Source organism: Pseudonaja textilis, chromosome 2 (genome assembly GCF_049901715.1).
Source record: "Pseudonaja textilis isolate UNSWEBS1 chromosome 2, rPseTex1.2, whole genome shotgun sequence".
Lineage (NCBI taxonomy): Eukaryota > Metazoa > Chordata > Lepidosauria > Squamata > Elapidae > Pseudonaja > Pseudonaja textilis.
In genome coordinates this window covers 256936638-256957420 of record NC_141991.1, presented here as the reverse complement: position 1 = coordinate 256957420, position 20783 = coordinate 256936638, and the positions used below count along the sequence as shown (strand labels likewise).

The following is a 20783-nucleotide window of genomic DNA, read 5'->3' as shown; positions in this document are numbered from 1 at the left end:
TCAAACTGAGCCAGAGATCTTCCCAAAATGAAGCATCAGATTCGTTTGACCTTCCCAATCAGCTGAATCAGACCGAGGATTCAAACAGCAATTGCAGCCGATCTGCAGCCGCCCCCCCCTCAAGACAGCCACAGCCCCCACCCAAAGAGAGAGGCAGTGGGTGCAAATCTCTTCCACCCAGAGGCCCCTAAGTGGCAACACTGAGCAGCTCCTATCAGGACCGAAGATGAACGATGATGGAGGCAGCCCAGGAAGGAGAGAAGAAGGGAACCAGGGAATGGACTGAGACCCCCCTGGGACTCCCCCCTGCCTGCCAACCCAGACTCCCCAACTCTGCCCTGGGCTCACAATCGGTCAGCAACGCCCTGCTCCATGTGACGGAGGGCCAATCTCTGTGCACAAGAATATGTGGGCTGAAATCAGCCATCGCGACTGGCCACATCCATAAATGGAGGAGGGGTATTTCGTTCTGCAGGGCAGCGCCTTGCTGACCCCAAACCAGCCCTCCCTAAGAAAAGGAATTAAGACGCCAACTTCCTTGCAAAGCAGGTATATTCAAGGAGGTAACATGCCCAATTAGGCAAAGATCCCGGTTGTGTCACGGCTGCCTCTGCTCCGTGCGAGGTTGTGTGCTTTTCACTGCTCTGTCCTCACGGTCACTCAGCCGCTCAGGAGCCTCCCCTTCTACACACCCCCTGTGCAAGAACAGGGCTGGCCCGGCAAAGTGGACTTGATTGACGGCATGACCAGAAGGGAGCCACGTTCGGCTGCACAGCCACGTCCGGGCAAGGCCGGCCAGGGAGTCGCCAGGGCAGATGCCAGCAGGGTGGGGAACTGCAGAAGAGGCGCAAAGAGGATCCCCACAGAAGGGACCTGGCCTCTGGCTGCCTTCTTCTGGACGGGCACAGAGGGCAGGGGAGCCCAGGGCGGGATGGCTCCCTCGGGCATTTGCCGCCAGAAACCCATTCCCCTCGCTGGCTGGGGGCGCAGGAAGGCATCCTTCAAGGGTAGGCAAGGCATCGTTTATTGCCTGGCAACAGGCCCTGATTGGCTGGCTTGGCTCGGTGCCTGGCTCCTGGCCGTCAAGGCAGGCCCTGATTGGCTGGCAGTTCCTGGTGAGCAGCGGCCTTGAAATAAACAGGCCCGCCTCTCCCCATCCCGGGGCCTGACCCAACACCACCAGGCAGCCAGCCGGGCATCTTGGCTGGACTTTGGGCAGGGTGGGGGAGGGCAGGAGGGGCAGAGCCCTTCTCTAAGCGGATGGCTCAACTTACTGCTCAAGGGAGAGAAGAGGCGCCTGCTTAAAAGAAACGAAAACAAAGGCAGCGGGGCAGGAAGGGGGAGGCCCTAAAGGCCGCGGAGGGCCATGGCCACAGGGTCCCCGCCGGAGCCTCCAGCGCCTGCTCCAGAGAATCCCCTCCTGCTTGCATTGGGTCCTTCAGTGGAGGGGTGTGGCGGTCCCTTTTCTCTGGCAAAGGGGTGGTCCAGAAAAAGCCCCCCCCAACAATTCTCATCCTCCCCCCACTCCCACCCCCCATGCAGAGGCAGCCTCCTCAATCCGCCACTCTCCTGTGTTCCCCCTCTCTCTAGGAAATGCTGGGGGGGACATGCAAATAAAGACACAGAGCCCCCCCATCCAGGGAACCGCTTGGGAGATCTGCAGCAAATCCACCGGGCTCCCTGTGGCCCCACAACCAAGCAGCAGGACACACACCCCCACCCCCCACGACCAGAGCAAACCGCAAGGACGGGGCCTCTGGGAGGGAACTGAGGGAGACCCTCCCTCCCACCCTGGAACCGGCTTCCCAGCGCTCCCAGCCCTCCACCACGGAAGGAACCCCCAATCTGCCCTGCAACCCGAGGCGCCAGGGGCTGGAAGGGATGACCCAGCTGGAGCAATGCAAGAGGCGGCACCCGGGCTCTGCCAAGGACGCAGGGAGCCAAACCTGGCATCCCCAGGGGACAAAGCACCTGCCCGCCTCACAAGGAAAGCCCACCCATTCCCACCACACCTCGGCTTTGCCAGTAGAGCTAGGAGGGGGTCTGGGGGCGTGTACCACTACAACGTGGCCTTTGTCTTCTCCTGACCAAGGTCCATCGCACCTTCTGGGAAGGGAAGGGAAGTCCTCCAAGCGGCGGAAGAGTTTGTTGGCTTGACCCTCTGATGCCACCCTCTGAGCAGATCTACTTCCCCCAGAGCAAGGGGGTGACCCCAGGCAGAGGTGGGTTTCTGGCAGGTGTGCTATCTCTCCCTGAAGTCAAATGGACTGTGGTCAGCCTGTGAAACCCAAGGCTGACGGAGAACAGAAGCCACGTCCTCAAGACCTCTTGGAAGAGTCGCTGGGTGCCAGGAGAGGAATGGGAAGCTGGCCAAAGAGACGGGACGAAGGCCACTGGGGACACATCCCCATCGGAAGTGCCAAGGCCCAGCGGCCACTCCAACCTCTGGACCTCAAAGCGGCTTTTGCCATCGTGGGGGGCCTCCCACCGTACTCCACCCCCTGCCTCCTTATAATCTGGCCACACTGTCCTGGGAAGCCAGGAAGGGAGGCAAGGGAACCCCCATTCACTGCCCAGGGTTCCCGTGAGGATTCCCACGGGCAGTCAGACTCCTGATCCTTGCAAATCTTGCTGAAGCGAACTTGGAATGAACCTGCAACCTTGAGGGAAACCACAGAGGCTGGGAGAGAGAGGTGGGATTACTACCTTATTATCAGGAATGAAAAGGTACCCCTGGCCGCTCAGGGGGGCTGGCGTTACCCGACTGGCCAGGAAGGGACAGGCTGCAGCAGCGAAGCAAAGGGCTTTGGGCCTCGTGTTCAGCAAAGGAGAGCCCTTCAGCAGGGCCGATAGTGAAGGAAAGACCACGGACTCCCTTCTTGGCCAAGAGGCAGCCGGCTCCTGTTTGACTCTCTCCTAGAAAGCAAATTTAGCGAAGTTTGATGAGGAGAAGACGACGCTTGACTGGGAATGACCACCGCAGAGGAGGCCCAGGGCCAGTCAAGATCTTCCGGCCAAGCTGAAGGCCTTCGGGTCTCCAGGCCTGGAGGGAACCCACCCTAGGAAGCCGAAAGAGCTGGCTGAGGAGCTGGTGGGGCCTCTGTCAATGTCTCTGGGAAGCCCTCCAGAACTGGGGAGGTGCCAGAAGAGCAGATATGCCCCCACCCCATCCACAAATCCGAATCCCAACCTCCTCGGCTCTAACACCGAGCCCTGGAAAGACGGCAGGTGAAAAGCAGGAGGGCGGCCTTAAGGGAGACGGTGCTGGGGTAGCAAAGAGGGTCCTGCCTTCGCCAGGCGGGTGAAGCTCATGCTGTGGGCAGAGCTACCCAGATACAGCAAAGCTTTCGAGGAGGGTCCTTGCGTCCTTCTCGCTGACAAGCTCTGTGGTTTGGGCGGCACTACAGCCTGCTGGGCCCACAGCTGGCAACACTCAAGAGAGTTGGCATTAATGGCTCTGCCTCGAATCGGAGAGCTGTAGCCAGCACAGCACCACAGGATCCAACCTGGAGTCCATAATACTCAGCAGTTTTAGTAGTAACTTGGATGACAGAATCGACAGGCAGCTCGTGAAATTTATGGATGACAGAAACGCTTGGCGCAACACCCTGGAGGGCTAGACAAGACGGCCACCTGATCCGGGGCGAAGGGCTGAGCCGAGAGGAACCAGGTGGCCTTTAAGAGGGAGGAATGCGAGGCATTCCGTGAGGGAGGAGAAAAACAGGCTCACACGCGCACACACACGCGCACACACACACACACACACAGAGTGAGTTGCATGGCTTGCAAAAACTACGTCAGAGGAGGACCTGGATGTGGCAACAACAACAACAAGCTGAACATGTGACAAGATGAATCTAATTCTCCCAACACAACACACCAGGCACACAAGCGGGGAGGGAGGCCTCGTGGCTTGGCAGCACCATGTTGGGAAAAAAAGCCTCAGATGTAGTCACTGACCACAAGTTGAACATGAGCCAGCAAGTCTGAGATGGTGGCTAGAAGAGCCAATGCGAGACATATGCGGCCATTGGTTCTCCCACTTCTGCCCCCCCCCCCGCCCCCCGTATTCCTGGAGAGACATTGAGATATGCTGGAGAAGGGCTCAGAAGGGGGAGAGCGATGGAGGTCGGTCCTGTGTCCTGTGGGTGGAAGGGCCTGAGGATGTTCAGTTGGAGAGAAGACCACGATGCGACAAGGTGGCAGCGTTCGGGTCCCTAAAGGGTGGCCTGGGGAAGGTCACGAGGCACCACTTTCCGCTGTGATGGAAATCATGACCAGAAATAATGGGCATAAGTTGCAGCTACCTAGATTTCAACTAGATGGAAAGGAAAAATATGACCGTAAAATCTGTGCAGCCCTGGAACCGTCTATGAGGTTCTGGAGTCTTCACTTGCCAACTCAGAGGATTGCGGTGGTTGATCACCACGATCTACTCTGTCCATCACTCTGTGTGTGTGTGTGTGTGTGTGTGTGTGTGTGTGTGTGTGTGAGAGAGAGAGAGAGAGAGAGAGAGAGAGAGCACAAAGGATCCAGCATCCATAATGCTACTCGAGATGGACTGAAGGCAAGGCAGAGCTCACCCTACAACACCACCAAGAATCATGGCTGGGCAAAGGTGTACCAGGCTCCTGGGGAAAAGCTGCAAAACTACAAACCTGTGAGCAAGGGACAGTGGATGACTCAGAAGATGAAAAGGACACTCAGTAAAGGAACCCTCTAGAATCCCAGGTGAGCCTACTTTGCAGTGCAAGCCACCCCCAAGGTCATCTCGGCCACCCCAGAAACAGAGAGCAATGCTCAGGTGTCCTCTCTCGCTGTCATCACCACTCAGGCCTGCCTGCAAGCTCAACTCAGGTGGCCATTCCCTGCCAGGTGAGCAAGGAAGCACCTGCTCCAAGCACGGTTGGCCCCACAGGAAGGAGAGAATGGGGCTTCCCAGCCCAACCACCCAAGACCCAAAACGGAGCTTTGATTCAAGAACTGCGCAAGGTGGAAAGAGAAGGGCACCTGGTGGACTGATTGATTGATGATTCTTTCTTTGCTTCCTTATTTACTTTCCAGTGTCTACAACTTGTCCCCATCCTAAGGGAGCCTGAGCAGGTGAGCGCCGAATGACGGGTCTAAGAGTAAACCCCAAAGGCCGGAACGAGGCTGCTCCCAACAGCAGCCTGGGCCAACAGCACTTCAACCAGGCAGGTGGGGCCAAGCCCACCCCATGGCCTGCTCAACACCCCATGTCCCTCGCCTGGAGGAGGGCTTCTCTTGGGGGGGACAAACAGATTCGGGCCTGGCGACGCTGGGATCAGGTTGAGAAGCTGGTGCCTTGCTGGCCAGAGTTTTAGCCCTGGGGTGTCCCTGAGGCTACGCTGGTCGCTCAGCAGGGCCTCGAGGAGTGCAGGCCCTGCTGGCTCTCAACAGGGGCCTCCACCCCCTGCCCAGAACCCCGAGCTGGGATGAGAGGTGGGAGAGCATCCTCTTGGCTGGCCAGTGGTTGCATGGAGCCAAGAGGCTGCCGGCCGCTCTGCTCTAAGTCCACCTGGCCGGTTCCGTCCCAGCCATGGCCAGAAAGGAGGTGGGGGGTGGGGGGGACAAAGGGCCAATGTGATGGAGATGCAGAGCAACCCCTGAACCCCTCCAAGGGCCTGGGTGGACCAGGCTCCTAGCCACGCAAGGGACGAGTGCGTCATGGTCAGGCAGGCCCCAAGAGGCTGAAGAGCTTCGGGAAAACTGGCTCTCCGCTATGATCCGAATCCTCCCACACCTGAACAGGGGGGGGGGGGCATTATGTCCAATCCGCTTTCCATAGCAGCATCTTTGCCAACTGGCCTTAGTAGCACCAGCCTCAAATCCAGGGAGAAACATTGACTCTCTTTCTCACCCAGCGATACCCACAAACACGTGTGCCCACCTCGGCAGGCTGCCCTCCTCACTTGCCACACACACACACACACACACACACACACACACACACACACACAGAGGCAGGGTCCTAGATTGACCCTGGGGAAAAGGTGGCTCTGGCTCTCATAAATGCGGGGAATGAGCCGCTGGGTGCCAAGCTGCCCCTCGGGGCATCAGCAGCCCAAGCAGGACATCCTAGCCTGAGTCACTTCCTCCGCCGAGTCTGGGGCTGCCAGGAGGCGCTGCCTTCGCGGAGCCGACGCCGGCCTGTTTTCCCAGAAGCTCACCAGGCCCTCGCACCAGATAGACGGCGTGGGAGCGCGGGGGTTCCGGGCGCTACCCTGGCTCCGCGTCCACACCCGGGGCAGGTGGGGCAGGTTAGGGAACCTCCGGGCTGGCTCTCGCCCTCGCCCCACCACCGAGGCTTTCCCTCGCCACCCGCGGCACGAGCGGCCCCAACGCGGCTCCTGTCGCTGTTTCTCCCCGCGGATCCCGGGATGGAGGGGAGGCGCCAAGGCCCGGCGACCTCGGCCGCCCCCTGCCCCCTCCCCCTTTGTCCATCCCCTCCCGGGGCGTCTGCACGGGCCGCCTCCTCCCTCCCCCCCGCACGTGGCCCGTAAGGCGGCCTCCCGCAGCGAGCGCGGCTTCAGGAGGGCGGGTGGCCGGCGAGCCTCCCCCGCCCCCGGTCACTCACCGCGCGGGCCTCCTCCGGCGGGGCGATCGCGGCGGCTCCGGCTGGCTCCGGCTGGCGGGCGGGTGCTAAGAAGGGCCGGACTGGGCGCGCCCCTCCCCGGCATGCCAGCGATGCATCATCGGCGCAAACAGCCCCTCAGCCCCCGCCCACCGCAGAGCCACACAGAGGAGCCTCGGCTCTGGGGCTGCCGGCGCCGAGCGGCAGAACGACCTTCCCTCCCCGCAGCCGCTCGGCAGTCCTCGGGCCTCCGAGCCGGGGAAGGCGGCCCCGGCCGTCGCTCGCTCCGCCGATGCTGCGCCCCCGCCCCCCAGCCCGCTCTCTTTGCCCTTCGGGGTGGCGGCTGGTGACCCCCCATTAAAAGACCCCCATCCTGGTGCCTCTATGGACCCTCCGGGCATTTTCATACCAGCCATGTAATGGGCTCCATCCCGCTCCGGGTCCCCCTCCACGTGTTCCAAATCCAATAAACAGGTGCCTCTCCTGGTGCTTAAAATCATCACCATTTCTCCATTTCCCTCTTTCCACCCGTTAAAGGGCAGAGAGGAGGGCCCAGCTTTCTGGCTTCCCAGAATGCGAGAGAGGGTTTTTTTTTCCAGAACCTTCCATCCCCTTTTCGAGTTGCTTGCAGACTTGCCCAGCATCTCTTCTACCCCCTCCTCTTTTTATGAACACCTTGGGGTGCTGAGCCCCAGACAGAAGCCCAACGCCCTGGCTTTCCCTCCGTGTGGCCCCAGACCTGTCACAGGAGCTGTTCAGCAACTCTGTTCTACCTAAATCTGAAAAATGTTGGAAATGTCATCAGATACCTGGCTCATATATGTGGTGGACTTGTGCGATGCCAAAAAATATTGGACTAAAATCCACACGCGGTTGGAAAAAATGACAAAAAAGCATATAGACTTGAAACCAGAGATATGTTTATTCAGGTATTTATTTTACCTGAAATATATAGTAAAGAATTGAAATACCTGATTGTAAATGTATTAACAGCAGCTAGGATTGTATTTGCCAAAAACTGGAAAAATGAGAAAATACCATTACAGGACGAAATCATTAAGAAAATATTGGAATGTGCTGAAATGAGTAGATTGACATGTGAAATCAGAGAACTAGATGGTAAATAATTTTATAAAATTTGGGATCTATTCTATCAATGGTTAGACAACAAAACATGGTAATGAAATATATAGATTCTTAGAAAATAATATATAAAGATGTATTCTTTTCTTATTATATCTACAAAATGATCGTAGGATAGATTTGAGATAATATGAACTGTCATAAAACAAATTAAGTAAAATATGGATTATTTTGTAAAACATGAATGAATCAAGGTATAGTCAAATGATTAATGTATTTAATATTTGATTGAAAATAAGAGAATATATACAATGTAATTGTAATTGAAGACTCCGAAGTGGAAGCACAAAACAATTTGTAAACCCACCAACACACTGTATGCATATATATGGAAGATGGCTTGATGTTTTTATGTTTTGTTTGTCTATGTTTGTCTTAAAAACTAATATATTTTTTTAAAAAAAACTGTGTTCTACCTGGAGGGCCTGATCAGCCTCCTCCCTGGTGCTTGTCACCCTCTCACCCTCTTCTCCAACTTGCTCAGACCAGCCAATTCCTTTGGGAATTGGGAATTGGTGTCCCTCACGGGCCTCGGTCTCCTTGGCCTTCTCCGCTGGTTCAGGTGGCAGCTTCTCCTGTCCGCTGCATTCACTGTTGGACGCTCCTGAGAAGTTGCTCCCTGATCTCGGGAGGCAGCCGAAGCCTTTTCCTCTGACAGGTGGGGATGTAACACTAAGGCCTCTCCAGGGCCATAAGGGAGACCCCCCCGCCCAATCTGTCCCAGCCTCCTCCTCTTCCCCCTCCCTCCCTCCCAGGGTCAGAGGCCTCGAAGAAGATTCTTAAGCTTTGGGTTTGTGACTCAGAGCAACTCACAGCCCTGTAACTTCACCAACAGCATCAGGTGATATTTAAAGCCTTAAAAAAAAACCACAGCCGCATGCTTGGCGCATTCCTCACCCAGCAGTCAGCCTATCAAAAGATTTACTCTCCAAATCTAATAATAGTGCCTAACTTCCAATGAGAGGGAAAGCACCAGCACTATTTTAAGGCATTTGGGCCCTCAGAACAAACAGCCGTAAACTTTGTCAGCTGATTAAGAGGCACCAGATTTTTCCTGGCGGGGCATGTTAAGGTCCGGGGCATGCGGGGCAGCCCAGGCAACCCTCCTTGCAGCCAGCCAGGGTTCTTTGGGGCAGTGGGCTCTGCAGAAACAGGGGGGAGAAACACCCCCTGTGGGCAAAGGGACAGTCTGCAGCCTTGGTGGCAGATGGGAGAGGTGCACTCCCAAATGCACACGCAACTTGGGGTGGTGCAGGACACTCAACTCCGCAAGCCCCGGAGGGCAGGACAAGCAGCCACAGATGGAAACTCATCAAGGGGGGAAGCGACCTGGCATGGAGGAAAACCGTCCCGACAGGGAGGACAAGTAGCAGTGGAACAGCTGGATTCCAGAAGTTGTGGGGGCTCCAACACTGGAAGTTTTCAAGAGGAGACGGGCAACCATTTGTCCAGAACGGAATAGAGTATCTTGCTGGAGCAGCGGGGAGCACTGGAGACCTCCCATGCTCCTTCCAACGGTTATTCTGCTCCAATTCCTGGATGGTCTTAGGAGAAGCCTGGCCAGGTGTAGCTATAGAGCCAGCCATGGTTGTCTGAAGTACAGGATCTGAACCCAAACCGACCTTCCCTTTTGTTCCCTTCGAGAGACGAGCAGAGCTGAGCTTCGGATTGGGAGAGCCGGAGACAGCTGGCAAATATGCGGAAGACCCTTGGCGCCAACAAAAAACGAGGTGGCACCTTCACACTTGACTAGTTTATTAGGGTGTAATCTGGGAGTAGCCATCCTGCCCGTAATAAAGGTGTCACCCTTAAGTTGATCTGTGTTGCCTTGGGAGGGGCAAACCAACATTTTGGCTCCTCCTTCCTCCGAGTCCAGTGCAGCTTCAGGGAAAAGGCCGCCAAGACCAGGAGCTTGACTGCCCTACCTGGGAAAATCCTAGCAACCCCCATCAAATGGTTGGTCTGCAGGCTTTTTGGGGGGTGCGACAGGATCTGGCTAGATTAATAAAGCAAGGAAATGCTGCGCCTGTAGCCCACCATCCCCCAGAAAGGCACTTGGTGACCTGGACCACAGCCGCCTCCGTCCCAAAACGGTACAGGGAGGGGGGCACAACAATGTACCCCGTGAAGTCTGGGGGCCTCCTTGGGGCTTCCTCCGAATGCCTGATGGCTCGGAAAAGTTCTAGGAGCCAGGAAAGGGGCTGCTGCGTCAGCTCCGTCGGGCTAAGGGTGTTCTAGGAATGCGGCCCCTGGACTCCCAGGGCTGGCATGAGACTGGCGCTCTGGGACCCCCAGCCCTGGCACTGCCCGCGTCAATGAGTGAGCGGGAGCAGCAGCTGCGGCTGTTCCCCAAAGCACGAACTCTCTGCTCCGTCGGGTGTCTTCAGCCGGGTCAATTTTGCTGCTCCACAAATAGATGGTGCCCCCCCACCCCCAAATTACTAAAAGTGACTGAGTAAAAATAGTCAGGGGGGAGGGAAACACTCCCAGGGCCCTCAAGAGAGTCAACTCAGGCAGTTCGTCCAAAGCAAGTTTTGCCTGTAGAGAGGCCAAGATTTACTTTGGAATAAAAAGGCAGAGGGTGGTTTTATTTTATTTTCAAACACATCAAGAGATCTTTTTGTGAGAATGTTTGCAATTATTTGGAGATGTGACAAATAAATAATAGAGACTTCCCTTATATTATTTATTTTTTTTAAAAGCTCAACATTATAAATATATTATCCTCAGCAAGCTTCAGTTGCTGTGTGCATAAACATCTGGGCGTAAAAAAATTACAACACTGGATTTAGATTTGACTGGCATAATATCCCTTCTGTTCCCTAATCCTGGCTGACCGTAATTTCCATAACTATCTTATGCAATAATTTTAGATGAAGCAATACCGTTCTAACAATTAAACAGAAATGCTTGCGGAAAAAATACACCTTAGCAGGGGAACATTGTGGGACAAATTTTCCGGCAAGCTTCCACCCCACGGCAGCCCCGCAAAGGGAGGGAGGGAGGGCGGCAGGGTGTCTCTCCTGCGAGTGGCCTGCTCAGCTAAAGCCACGGGAGGCTGGAGACCTTTGCTGAAAGTGCTGGGTGCTAGGCCCCCCCAGCCGTGGCCAAGGTGGGGGCAGGAACGCCAGTAGCAGTGGAGTCGCTTCTTCCAGCAGGCAGGGCATCTCCGTTACCAGCCCCCCTTCCCCAACCATGGCCCCCCACCTTCAAGGGCCGAAAGATGCCAGAACCCCACAAGGGGGACCTGATGGTTGCCAACAGCATTTCTGGCCTGCAGTTTGACTCAGTGCTGAGGCGCCAAAGTTCAAGCCAGCCGCTCTGCCCCACAGCCAACGCGCCCTGGAGCAAAGCAGCGCAGGACCAGCAGGGCAGAGCACCCAGCAGGCGGCCAGCATCTTCTGCAGGCAGAAGGCAGCCTTGGGTGCAAGTAGTGATGAGTGCCTCCCCCCCCCTCAAGGCTCAAGGGGGAAGCAACACATCCAGCTCAGGAGCAGGGAGGGAGGGAGGGAGGGGTGCTCGGGGCCCCTCCCCACTTGGCCTGCAGGTGATGCATCCAGAACAGTTGCGGGGGGCCCTCAAGCTTGTTCTGGGGCTCCCCATCTTCCTGAGCCAGGACCCCCCCAGGCCTTTGCTGGACCTGAACCCCCCCACCCCCCTCCGCTCGGGTCCTGAGAAGCCCGGGCTCTCCGCCAGGCCGCATCTTTCTTCGGGCCGTGCGCGCAACGCCACCGGGCTGCAGAGCGGGGAGAGCCACCCGCCGGCCCGGCCTTCCGGGGCTCCTCTGCTCGGGCAGGGCCCCTTTCAGCCCGGGCTCCTCTGCGCGGGAAGCATTCAGACGCAGCGGCGGGCCAGCGTTAGACTCCGGGAGACCCGCCGGGGGTGAGCCGGTGTGGAGCGCCAATCCCGGGGACTGAACCTGCTAGCCGCGCCCTCCGCAGCCCGGCCTTCGGGGAGGAGGAGGAGGAAGGGCGGCTCCCCTCCGCCGGCGCGCCCTTTCTCCCGGGCCTCGGGGAGGCCGCCGCCCCCGCGTCCGTCTGGGGCCCCTCCGCGCCGGCCAAGTCCCGTCTCCGCAGGCGGGAGCGAGGGTCCCTCCGCCCGGGGGTGGGGCGGGGCTAGGAAGCGCCCCCGTCTTTCCTCTCCAGGCGCGGCCGGTACTTCTGGGCGTAAGGCGCCGGGCTGGCGGCGGCGATCGACTTGAGGCGCATGTTCCGGCCGGAGGTGATGAGGTCCCCGAAGCCCTCCTGGTGCGAGAAGGCGTAGCCGGAGCGGCGGGAGGCGCTGCGCTGCAGGTAGCGCTTCAGGGCGGGCGGGGCGGGCGATTTGCGCAGCTGCTTCACTCGGCGCACCACCTGCGCGGGAGACGGGAGGCCGGCTGAGTCTCCGAGCCCCGGGACCGCGCGGGAGGCTCTGCCTTCCCCCCAGGCGGGGCCCTTGGGGGGCAAGCAGCGCCCAGGGCAAGGGGGGCCCAGGGAGCCTCCCGGCAACCTTCCCCTCCCGGCAAGGCCCCCCACCCGCCTTCTTCCTTCTCCTCTCCCTCTTCCCCCCGTGGGGGGCTGCTGGAAGGTCCTCTCTCTCTCTCCAGGGGGTCGACTCAGCCCAGGGACCCCCCCCCCCCCAGCTCTGCCTGCCCCCTTCATGCCTGACGGCCTCCTCCCCCCTTCTCCCTCTGCCCCGCTGTGGCCCCCCACTTGCCCTCCTCCTCCTTCCCCAGGGGTCCCCTTCCGGACCCCAGGCCGCCTTTCCCCTCTTCCACTGGACACCCTATGCAGGGCGGCCACCTGGGAGCTCAGCTGCTTTGGACCTCACTGACTGTGGAACCGAAGGCAGTTGGACCGGGACCCTTTTCGGTTCTTTGACCCTCAGCACACAAGCTAGAACTGGCCTTGTGACTCACTACATTGTTTCTTATGGGACAAATCTGTTCGCTTTGGGTCCTGGTCACGCCTCCTCCCGGGATCCGTGGGCGAGGAGCCCCCAGGGAGTCCTGGGCTTGTTCCCCGCCCAATACAACTGCCCTGGCCGCCTGCCCACTGACGTCCCGGTCCAGGCTCCGGGCTCCATCGGGCAGCCTACCTCACTTGCTCTGAAAATACCTGGATTTCCCTGCCGACAATCCGGCATCCTAAAGGCGCTTCTGCTTTCTGTCCCCCACCTCCCCCGTGTCTGTCCTGACTGAGGAAGGCGCCATCGATGCCCCCAAGGGACCCCCATGCCTTCCGCTGACTCTGCCCCTCGTCCTCCCCTTCCGTCCAAGGTCCAAGGGCGGCTCTGCCTTCACTCTGCCACGCACCTCGGCCTTTTCTGCGTCCACTTCCACACTCCTAATGGGTCCCTGGCCAGCTGAAGAGGGAAAGCCTGCCCCCCCCCCGTGCCCCGCTAGCTTTTATGACGGGCGCCTCTCCTCCCGTTGGGTGGGGGCTCTTCTGCCCAACTCTTTCCCGGGCACATTTATTAACACACACACACCTGGTTTCACTCTGGCTCCTTGATAGTGGAACAAGCTCAGCCGCCTCACCATCGCCAAGCGCAGGGCAGCCTCTGCACGCCCTGCAGAGCTCTCCCGTGGGCAAAGCGGCCTGCGAGGGGGGGGGGACTCTCCGGTTGTGCCGGCTGCTGCTCCTGTCGCCTCCCCCCTTGCTGACCTCCGGCTCCCCCCTCAAAAGCGCTGTGCGTTGCCTTGACTTTTCTGCACTTTCGCCCTCCCCCTTTCCTTGCCCCCATGCTCTTCCCTCCCTCCTTCAGCCACAAGCCTTGGCAGGGGGGGAGGGGGGAGGCTTCCCCCTCTTTCCCACTCCAGCCCCCCCCCTCCTTCCCTGGCTCTCCATTGACAGACCTCACCACTTTCCCTTGGGGGGGGGGGAGATTGTTCCTGGTTTTTCATACTGGTTCTCTTGGGGGTGGGTGGGAGGGAGGGCTGGGGCTTGACGTCTTCCCTTTCCTCTCGTTTCCCAGGGAAATACTTAAGGCTCCTGCAGAAATACAAGCTCCCCCCGTGCCCTTTTACAATCCCCCCCCGCCCTTCTGAGGCTAATGCGGATGGGATATGCCTGACCTTTGAGGAGGACCTGGGGCTCCGCCCCCCATCCCAGTTTAGCCTTTAGTTCCTCTGGGGGTGGGAGAGTGAGGGCAGCCCACCTGGAGGGCCTGGGCATCGGGTTTGGCGGTTCTGCTCTGGATCCTCTTCCCAGCTTCTGAGCCAGAAAGAGGAGGGAAGAGGCCGCTCTGCCTGTCTGGGCTGGCAAAGTGCCCCAAGTTGCCACTAGGGGGCAGCATGACCCCATGACAGTCACTGCAGTTGCTTTGAGGCTACTCTCTGCATCCCTGGGGCTGGGGGGGGGCTGGGGGGGGCTTGGGCCAGCAGCTGCTTTTGGGGCAGGGCAGAAACCCTCCCCCCACGTTCTCTTTCCACCAAGGTTGCTCAGCTCCTCTCTGCAAGACAGGCCTGGAGAGCCACAGGCTCCTCAAAGAGGCTGCCCCCCCCCCCCGCCCAACCATGGGCCGGTCCCTTCCACTCAGCCCAGCTACCTCAGAGGGTGGTTGTGGGGGAAATGGGAGGAGGGAGGGGGGCTGCAGGCACGGAGAGAGAGAGAGAAACCTCAGCCAACAAATCCCCTCAGAATCTGCAGGCTGGCTGCCCTGGCTGCCAGGTTGGCCGAAAGGAGCCTCCCTCACCAACCTCCCAGTCACCAAGCGCAGCGCCTGCAGCCCCTTTCTTCTCTCCACCTTCTGCACGACGGTCATCCAGGCACGGCTCCCGGCTGCAAGCCTCGGACTGGCCTCGGCACAGGGCGGGAGGCAGGGCCTAAGGTCCCAGGCCGGGGGGTGGGGGAAGGGGGGGTGGACCCTGCTCTGGACCTCCTGGGGCCCAATTGGGGCCCAAATCCTGGGCCACAAGGAGTACCTGATCGCTGAGGCTGGGCATGAGCTGCACCTTGAGGAACCGGAAGGCGATGACCGGCAGGACGCAGAGACTCACACAGAGGCAGATGGAGAGCCACACCTTGGGCTGGTTGAGGATGTTCCGGGCGGTGCCTGGGAGGGGAGAGACGGGCAGCAGTTGCCCTGCTGGGCTGAGGCTCCCGTGCCTGGTCCCTGGGTCAGGTTTCTTCAGCCCAGCCCTGGGAACGTCACCCTCCCTGCCCCCGATCCCCTCCCCACTGGTAGCGCCGCTTCCCCCAGGGACGGCACTGAGGGGGATTCTTTGCAGCTTCTGAACCTACCGACAAAGGGGAAGGAGGAGGTGAATATCTGGTAGGTGCCGTCGCTGTACAAGGTGAAGGTGATGACAAAGTAGATGGCCAGGCTGCCCCAGAGGAAGAGCTGGTTCACGGCCGTCCAGTAGGCCGTGTCTAAGCCCATCTGCAAAAGGCAGCCTGGCTGACGTAGCAGTGGGAGCGGCAGCTGCTCTGTCTCGCTGACCCCCGCCACAAACTGGGGCTAGCCATCCTCACCCGCACCCCGCCCGCCCTAGAGCTGAATCTGCCAACGCGGCCCAAACGCTCCTCTGGGCAGCAGCCACAGGGGGTGCCGGCCTGTGCCCCCAGCCCTCCCTCCTTCAGCTGAGCAGCTCCCCCCGGACCACCCGGGGCTTCTTGCCAGGTTCCCGGTGTATTGGTGGAGCAGCTTTCCCAGACCTGAACCCCCACCCATTGTGCAGCCGAATGGCAACACAAGCCAACAAGGCTGGGTGCTACCCCTAAAACTGGACACCCACTTTTGCTGAACTCATGAGCTGAGTGGGCTGTGTGGATGCGGAGGCGAAATCCTGGCTTCGGGATTTGGGCCCCTCCTCGGGAGAAAGAGCCTGGGGGGCCACTGAACTGGCGCGGTTGGTGAGGTGGAGCCCCCTACCTGGACCGACACCACGATGAGCAGACAGGTCTGGACCATGAGGGCGAAGGACTGATAATCCGCAACATTCCTCCCGTCGTTCCGCACAGAATCAAAAGTGGTTCCGTAAGGGACCAGGAAAAGCACCAGGGAGCTGTAGATGCTGTAGAGGATGCACTTGGCAAACTCCTTCTTGTTGAAGTACAGGTTCTGCTGGCCAGGGACGTAGAGCTGGGGAAACTGCAGGCTCCAGCGGTCATCCACGTCCTGGCAGCAGAGAGAGGGAGCTGGGGACCAAGGTGGCAGCCGCTGCCCCTGCAGGAGGCGTCCTAAGCCCCCGCCCCATCTTCCAAACCAAGTGGCCACGCTCGTTCCGGCAGGTTCTGGCTGGTTCGACTCCCAGAGAAAAGCTGTCCCGGGGCGAGCGATGGAGGTGGAGAAGCGCCCCCTGTGGGGGGCTCTGCTCTGGACCAGACCGTTGGGCTATGGGAAGGAGCTCTAGACTGCTTTGCCTGAGTTCCTGTTGCCGGATAGGACCCTGGGCGTTATTCTTTGGGGAACACAGAGTGCTGGTCTTAAAAGGTTCTTCGTGGAGTAAGGCTCCAGGTGGACTTGAACGGAGACTTTGGCCTTGATTCACTAATTAATGAAATAAGAATCCTTCCCCTGGGAAAAATTTGCTTCTCTAACGAATAAAATAATGGGTAGGATGGCTTTGAAGGCTGGTTGCTAGAGGGCACCGGAAGGCCACGAATGCATCGGTGGATCATTTGAGAGAAACGCAGGACTTCCCGGGCTCAGAAAATAACTTATAATCTGCTATGACCCATAAACTAGACTGTGTGGTGAAAGGGGACCCCACGAGGGAGCCTCCTTTTTTCTGTTGCTTCTCCTTCCGTGTCATGAACTGAATCCAAGGAAAGGCACCCCGAGCGAGTCTTACCTGGTCAAAGAGGCTCATTCCAAGCACTGGCAAACAGGTGTATACCATGTTGTAAAGGGTGATGAACCATTCGTCGTACACCGTCTGCAGGGGGAGAAGGGAGGCAGGGAAAGGGGGGAGGGCGTGAGACAGCAAAGCGGAAAGGCACCCAGCCTGCAACCGGGAGATCCGTGGATAGAGACGGGACGATGGCCGTGTTCCCTTCCGAATTCCTGTTCCTTAGGTGTGGCGTTCTGCCTTTCTCTAGGAGGCTTATCGGTTATTAAACTTATATGACGCCCGTCTCACCTAGAGGTGACTCCGTATATCACGCTCTTCTCCCTATTCTAGGCTCAGGACAAGTCGCTGCATCCTGGTTGTGGGCCAGTATATTCTACACAGACTTCTCTGTAAATGAGCCACTGTTACGTTCACCTGCAAGGTTGTCTCTACAGCAGAGAACCTGGTCTGTCTTGGAACGGGCACACCTGCCAATCCTGCCACCGTATTTCCCTCCAGGAAATGCTAGTTGCCCTTTCGCTCTTTACTGAAAATAGGGTGCGAGAGCTTTGGTTGGCCAAAGCCACAACTGGGAGCAGAGGTCACAGTTCCAGGGGGCCACAGGTGACCATTTTGTGAAGGACCAGAGATGGAAGTCAGTGACGTGGAATGGAAGGGAAGAAAGCGACCGAGAGCATGAATGAATGAATGAAACAAGAGCAAGAGAAACCGTTCTCTGATAAATCTAAAATGGAGATGACGAAGAGGTGTAATAAATGGAGCCAAAGACAGAGGCTGATCTTTGGGTGGGGAGGAGATCCACGCGTGCAGGTAATGGAAGAATAGTTTTAACCGCCAGCCGAAGCGGCAGAATACGCAATACGTGCAAGTGGTTGGGACATTGAGAGGGAAGGATGGAGAATCAACACAGAAGATAAACTTGGAAGGAGGAACAAAAGGCTTGGGAAGAAAGCAGAACACAGCTTTTCTATAAGGTGGTGGTGGGGACAGGTCGGTAGTCGGTCGGTCTGTCTGTCTGTCTGTGCACCTGTCACGCTTGTCAGCTTGTTGAAAGTGATTAGGTGAGGCTGGCTTGGCTAAGGGAAGCTCGGCTTATGACCGGTTGCTTAACTACCGTCAACTTACGGTGGACCTAGCCAGAGCTACTTATGACTTGTTTTCGAAGTTACCATAGCTACTCAGAGTTAACACGCCCCCTCTGGTCATGGAATCATATTTTGGGTGCTTGGCAACCCTCCCACCTTTGTGATTGTATGTAGCGTTTGCACCTTCCCACCCCTCCCCCCTTAATGCTGGCATTTACTTTCCCAAACACCCATTTGCGAAAATCTGCTTAACGGCCACCATAAAATATGTTGAAAAATCAGGTATGGTCCTGTGATGCCTTGACTTATAACCACAATGACTTAGGCTCAATAATGGTCCTAAGTCGAGGGCTATCAGTACTCCTGCTAAAATTGCCTCTTCTCCACCAGCTACTCTCTCTCTCTCCCTCCTTCCCTCTCTCTCTGCAGAGCGTTGTGCGCTGTGCAAAGCCGGGCTGGGTGGTTCGTGTCCCAGTCCTCACACTGGCCGAGGGCACACACGTGTGAGATGCCTGATCCACCTGCAGCTATAGCGGGGGGGTGAATTTCCATGGCAACAGAATCCAGGACCAGAAATTGTGAGCACAAATTACAGTGACTTGGATTTCATTTCAACAGAGGGAAAAGCTTCCGGGTAGTAAATTTCTGTGCGACAGCAACTATAAAAATCGTGGCTTCTCCACCTCTGTGTGGCTTTGAGAAGTTGGGCAGCAACTTCCTAAGGTCGAAACGTTCAGTGGCTTCCTCCCTGCAGTCGAGTGGGGGTCCTGCATTGCCCGCTGTCCTGGCAAAGGGCTCACGGCCATCAGCCAACCTGCTGGCCCCTGAAACCAAACTGCCCCCCGCCTGAAAGTCCGGTAGGAAGAGAGATGCTTTTGGTCTCTGGGGGCACCAGACCTGCCCTCAGCCATTAGCCAGAGCAGGCCAGGGAAATGCTCTGCCCCGCCCCTCCCCGTTACCCTCCCCAGTCGGCTGGCCCTGGGGTGGAGGCCTGCACTCAGCAGAGGCGAGTACCTGGGCGGAGAAGCCGGAGAAGAAGCCGAACCAGAAGTGCACCAGCGTGAACGCAAAGTTTTTGTAGAAGAAGTAAGACAAGAACTTGCACATGCGGATGTACGACCACCGGCCGTGGACCAGCAGTAGCCGCTGTAGGTAGCGGAACTGGGCGAAGGAGAAGTCGCTGGACATCACCGCCTGCATCCCCTCCTGGCCACTGATGCCGACGCCAATGTGGGCAGCTAGAAGACCAAACAGGAAGGCCCTCAGCAGGGAACGGGACCCGGGGAAACTGGTGGGCATTTTATCCACTTGTCCCACGGCTACTGCGCTTGGCCTCCCGAGGCCAGAGAAACGGGGCACAGGAAGAACAGGAAGGCCCAGGCAGAGAGGGATTTGCCACTGGCCCTCAAAGGAGTGCAAGGGGCTTGTCCACACCCAAGGCTCTGCTGGGCCTCCGAGAGCGAGAGAGCCGCCACGGGAGCCACAGCCACCCTGCAGGATTGGCTTTCCGTTCCCTGCCCGCTTGGCCTGGCTTCTCCGAGTCCCTCTGCTTCTGCCACACTCACTTTTGATCATGCCGACATCGTTGGCGCCATCTCCGATGGCCAGGGTGACGGCGTTCCTGTACTTCTTCACCAGGTCCACCACTTGGGCCTTCTGCAGCGGAGTCACCCGGCAGCAGATCACCGTTTTGCACAGGCAGGCTGTGTCCACCAGCAGTTCCGCCAGCTCCCCCTCCAGTGCGTAGGCCTGCCAGGGTCACAGAGCATGCAAGGGAGGGTGGCCCTCCTCCCAAGGCTGGAGTGCAAAACACCCAGGAAAAGGCCAGCGGTCTGGCATGGGTGAGGTGACCAGCCCCTTGCCTGTCCTGAACTGGCACTTACTTACTTTCTTGCGTACTTACTAAACCAGTTCATATGGCTGCCCTCTTCACGGCATTAGCAAACCATTAAAACCTTCAGTGGTTGCCAAAACCAAACTCTGCAAACCCCCCTCCCCCAGTGGTAGTATCCCGCCTGGAGCGCATCCAGGTCCTTGGTCCCAAGTGACTGGCAGGATCGGGACCAGCCTGGCCTCAGGAAGGGGCCTGGCATTCCTTCGCCTTCGTTAGCCAAGGGCCAGGAGGGCTGCAGGGCCCCTGTTTGCCCCCCGGCCGTTGCAGCCTCAGGCGCCCCCGTACCAAGCTGTGCCCGTTAATGATCAGGCCGTAGTCTCCGCTGGCAGGCTCCTTGTTCCAGAAGCCGGAGGAAGTTGACCTCCTGATGTTCAAATCTTCTGGCCTCGCATCGAGGTCTGCTTGCATCCTATCCTTGGCTATCCTGAAAGAGAAGCAACACGGTGAACTCTGTGGACACGAAGTGAGAAGGGGGGGGGTCCTGCCCACGCAGGGTGGCCCTTGATGCTCCTGTGGATGAGGCCAAGAGGATGAGACCCCAGAACTGACCGTGTGCCCTTGCCAGGCTGGGGGGGTGGGGACGGGGGACGACGGGGCCACCAGGCACACTTATTTGCCGTCAGAGCCCCACCAGCCCCCTGACCCGACCAGTGCCTGGTTCCTGCCTCAACCATGTCCCCACTGAGCTGCGAATGGAGCCGCTGCCGCTGCCTTGATGGTCCATTCTTGTTCCTAGCCTTATTATTATTGCCTAAGCCACCAAATGGCCCCAGGCCAGAGGACCCCGTGAGGAAGAGGTCTGAAAGAGCCTTCCAATTGAGAAGCAGCCTCTGCCGGCACACTTGGCTGATCCCGCTGCCTCCGTTCCCCCTGGGGAAGTAGCTGGCTTGACACAACCACCACATAGTGGCCTTTCACACTGCCCTGGCATTGCTGAATGAGCCCAGAAAAGCCTGTTGTGTGAAGGCAGCTTGCAGAGTTTGGGAGGTCGACGTGGTGGTTCAGCCGCACCCAGACACCCGCTTTGGGGATACAGGGTGGATCAATAAGAGGACCCCTTCCCGCCTGGGAGTCCTACAGAAGCCTTCTTTTAGACACTCCGAGATGAGTCCGGGGGGGAAGGGAGTGATCTCCCCCTCAGAGAGACCCTCCTGTGGTCAGAGCTGGTCTGCCCAATGAGGAGGCAGAGAGTTCGAGGTCTTGGGTGGAGAAAGCTCCCCCGGAAGTCCGTCTCCTCTGCCTCTTCCTCTGCCCGCTGCTCTCCCTCCCTCCCAGGTGGGCATGGCAGAG

At 58.3% G+C, this 20783-nt stretch overlaps 1 protein-coding gene across 3 annotated transcripts in view; it reads right to left on the bottom strand.

The window, feature by feature from the left end:
• Positions 1-10410: 10410 nt before the first annotated feature.
• LOC113449709 (phospholipid-transporting ATPase ID-like) overlaps positions 10411-20783 on the bottom strand; it is a 44041-nt gene continuing 33668 nt past the window's right edge. For all 3 annotated transcript variants that reach the window (XM_087927616.1, XM_087927618.1, XM_087927617.1), the window contains exons 21-28: positions 19779-19917; positions 19165-19348; positions 18614-18837; positions 16515-16598; positions 15593-15838; positions 14962-15100; positions 14643-14773; positions 10411-12090 (exon numbers count right to left, since the gene is read on the bottom strand). In XM_087927616.1, the coding sequence (XP_087783742.1) occupies positions 11854-12090; positions 14643-14773; positions 14962-15100; positions 15593-15838; positions 16515-16598; positions 18614-18837; positions 19165-19348; positions 19779-19917 (1384 nt within the window). In that variant the 3' untranslated portion in view covers positions 10411-11853. The remainder of the gene's footprint in view (positions 12091-14642; positions 14774-14961; positions 15101-15592; positions 15839-16514; positions 16599-18613; positions 18838-19164; positions 19349-19778; positions 19918-20783) is intronic.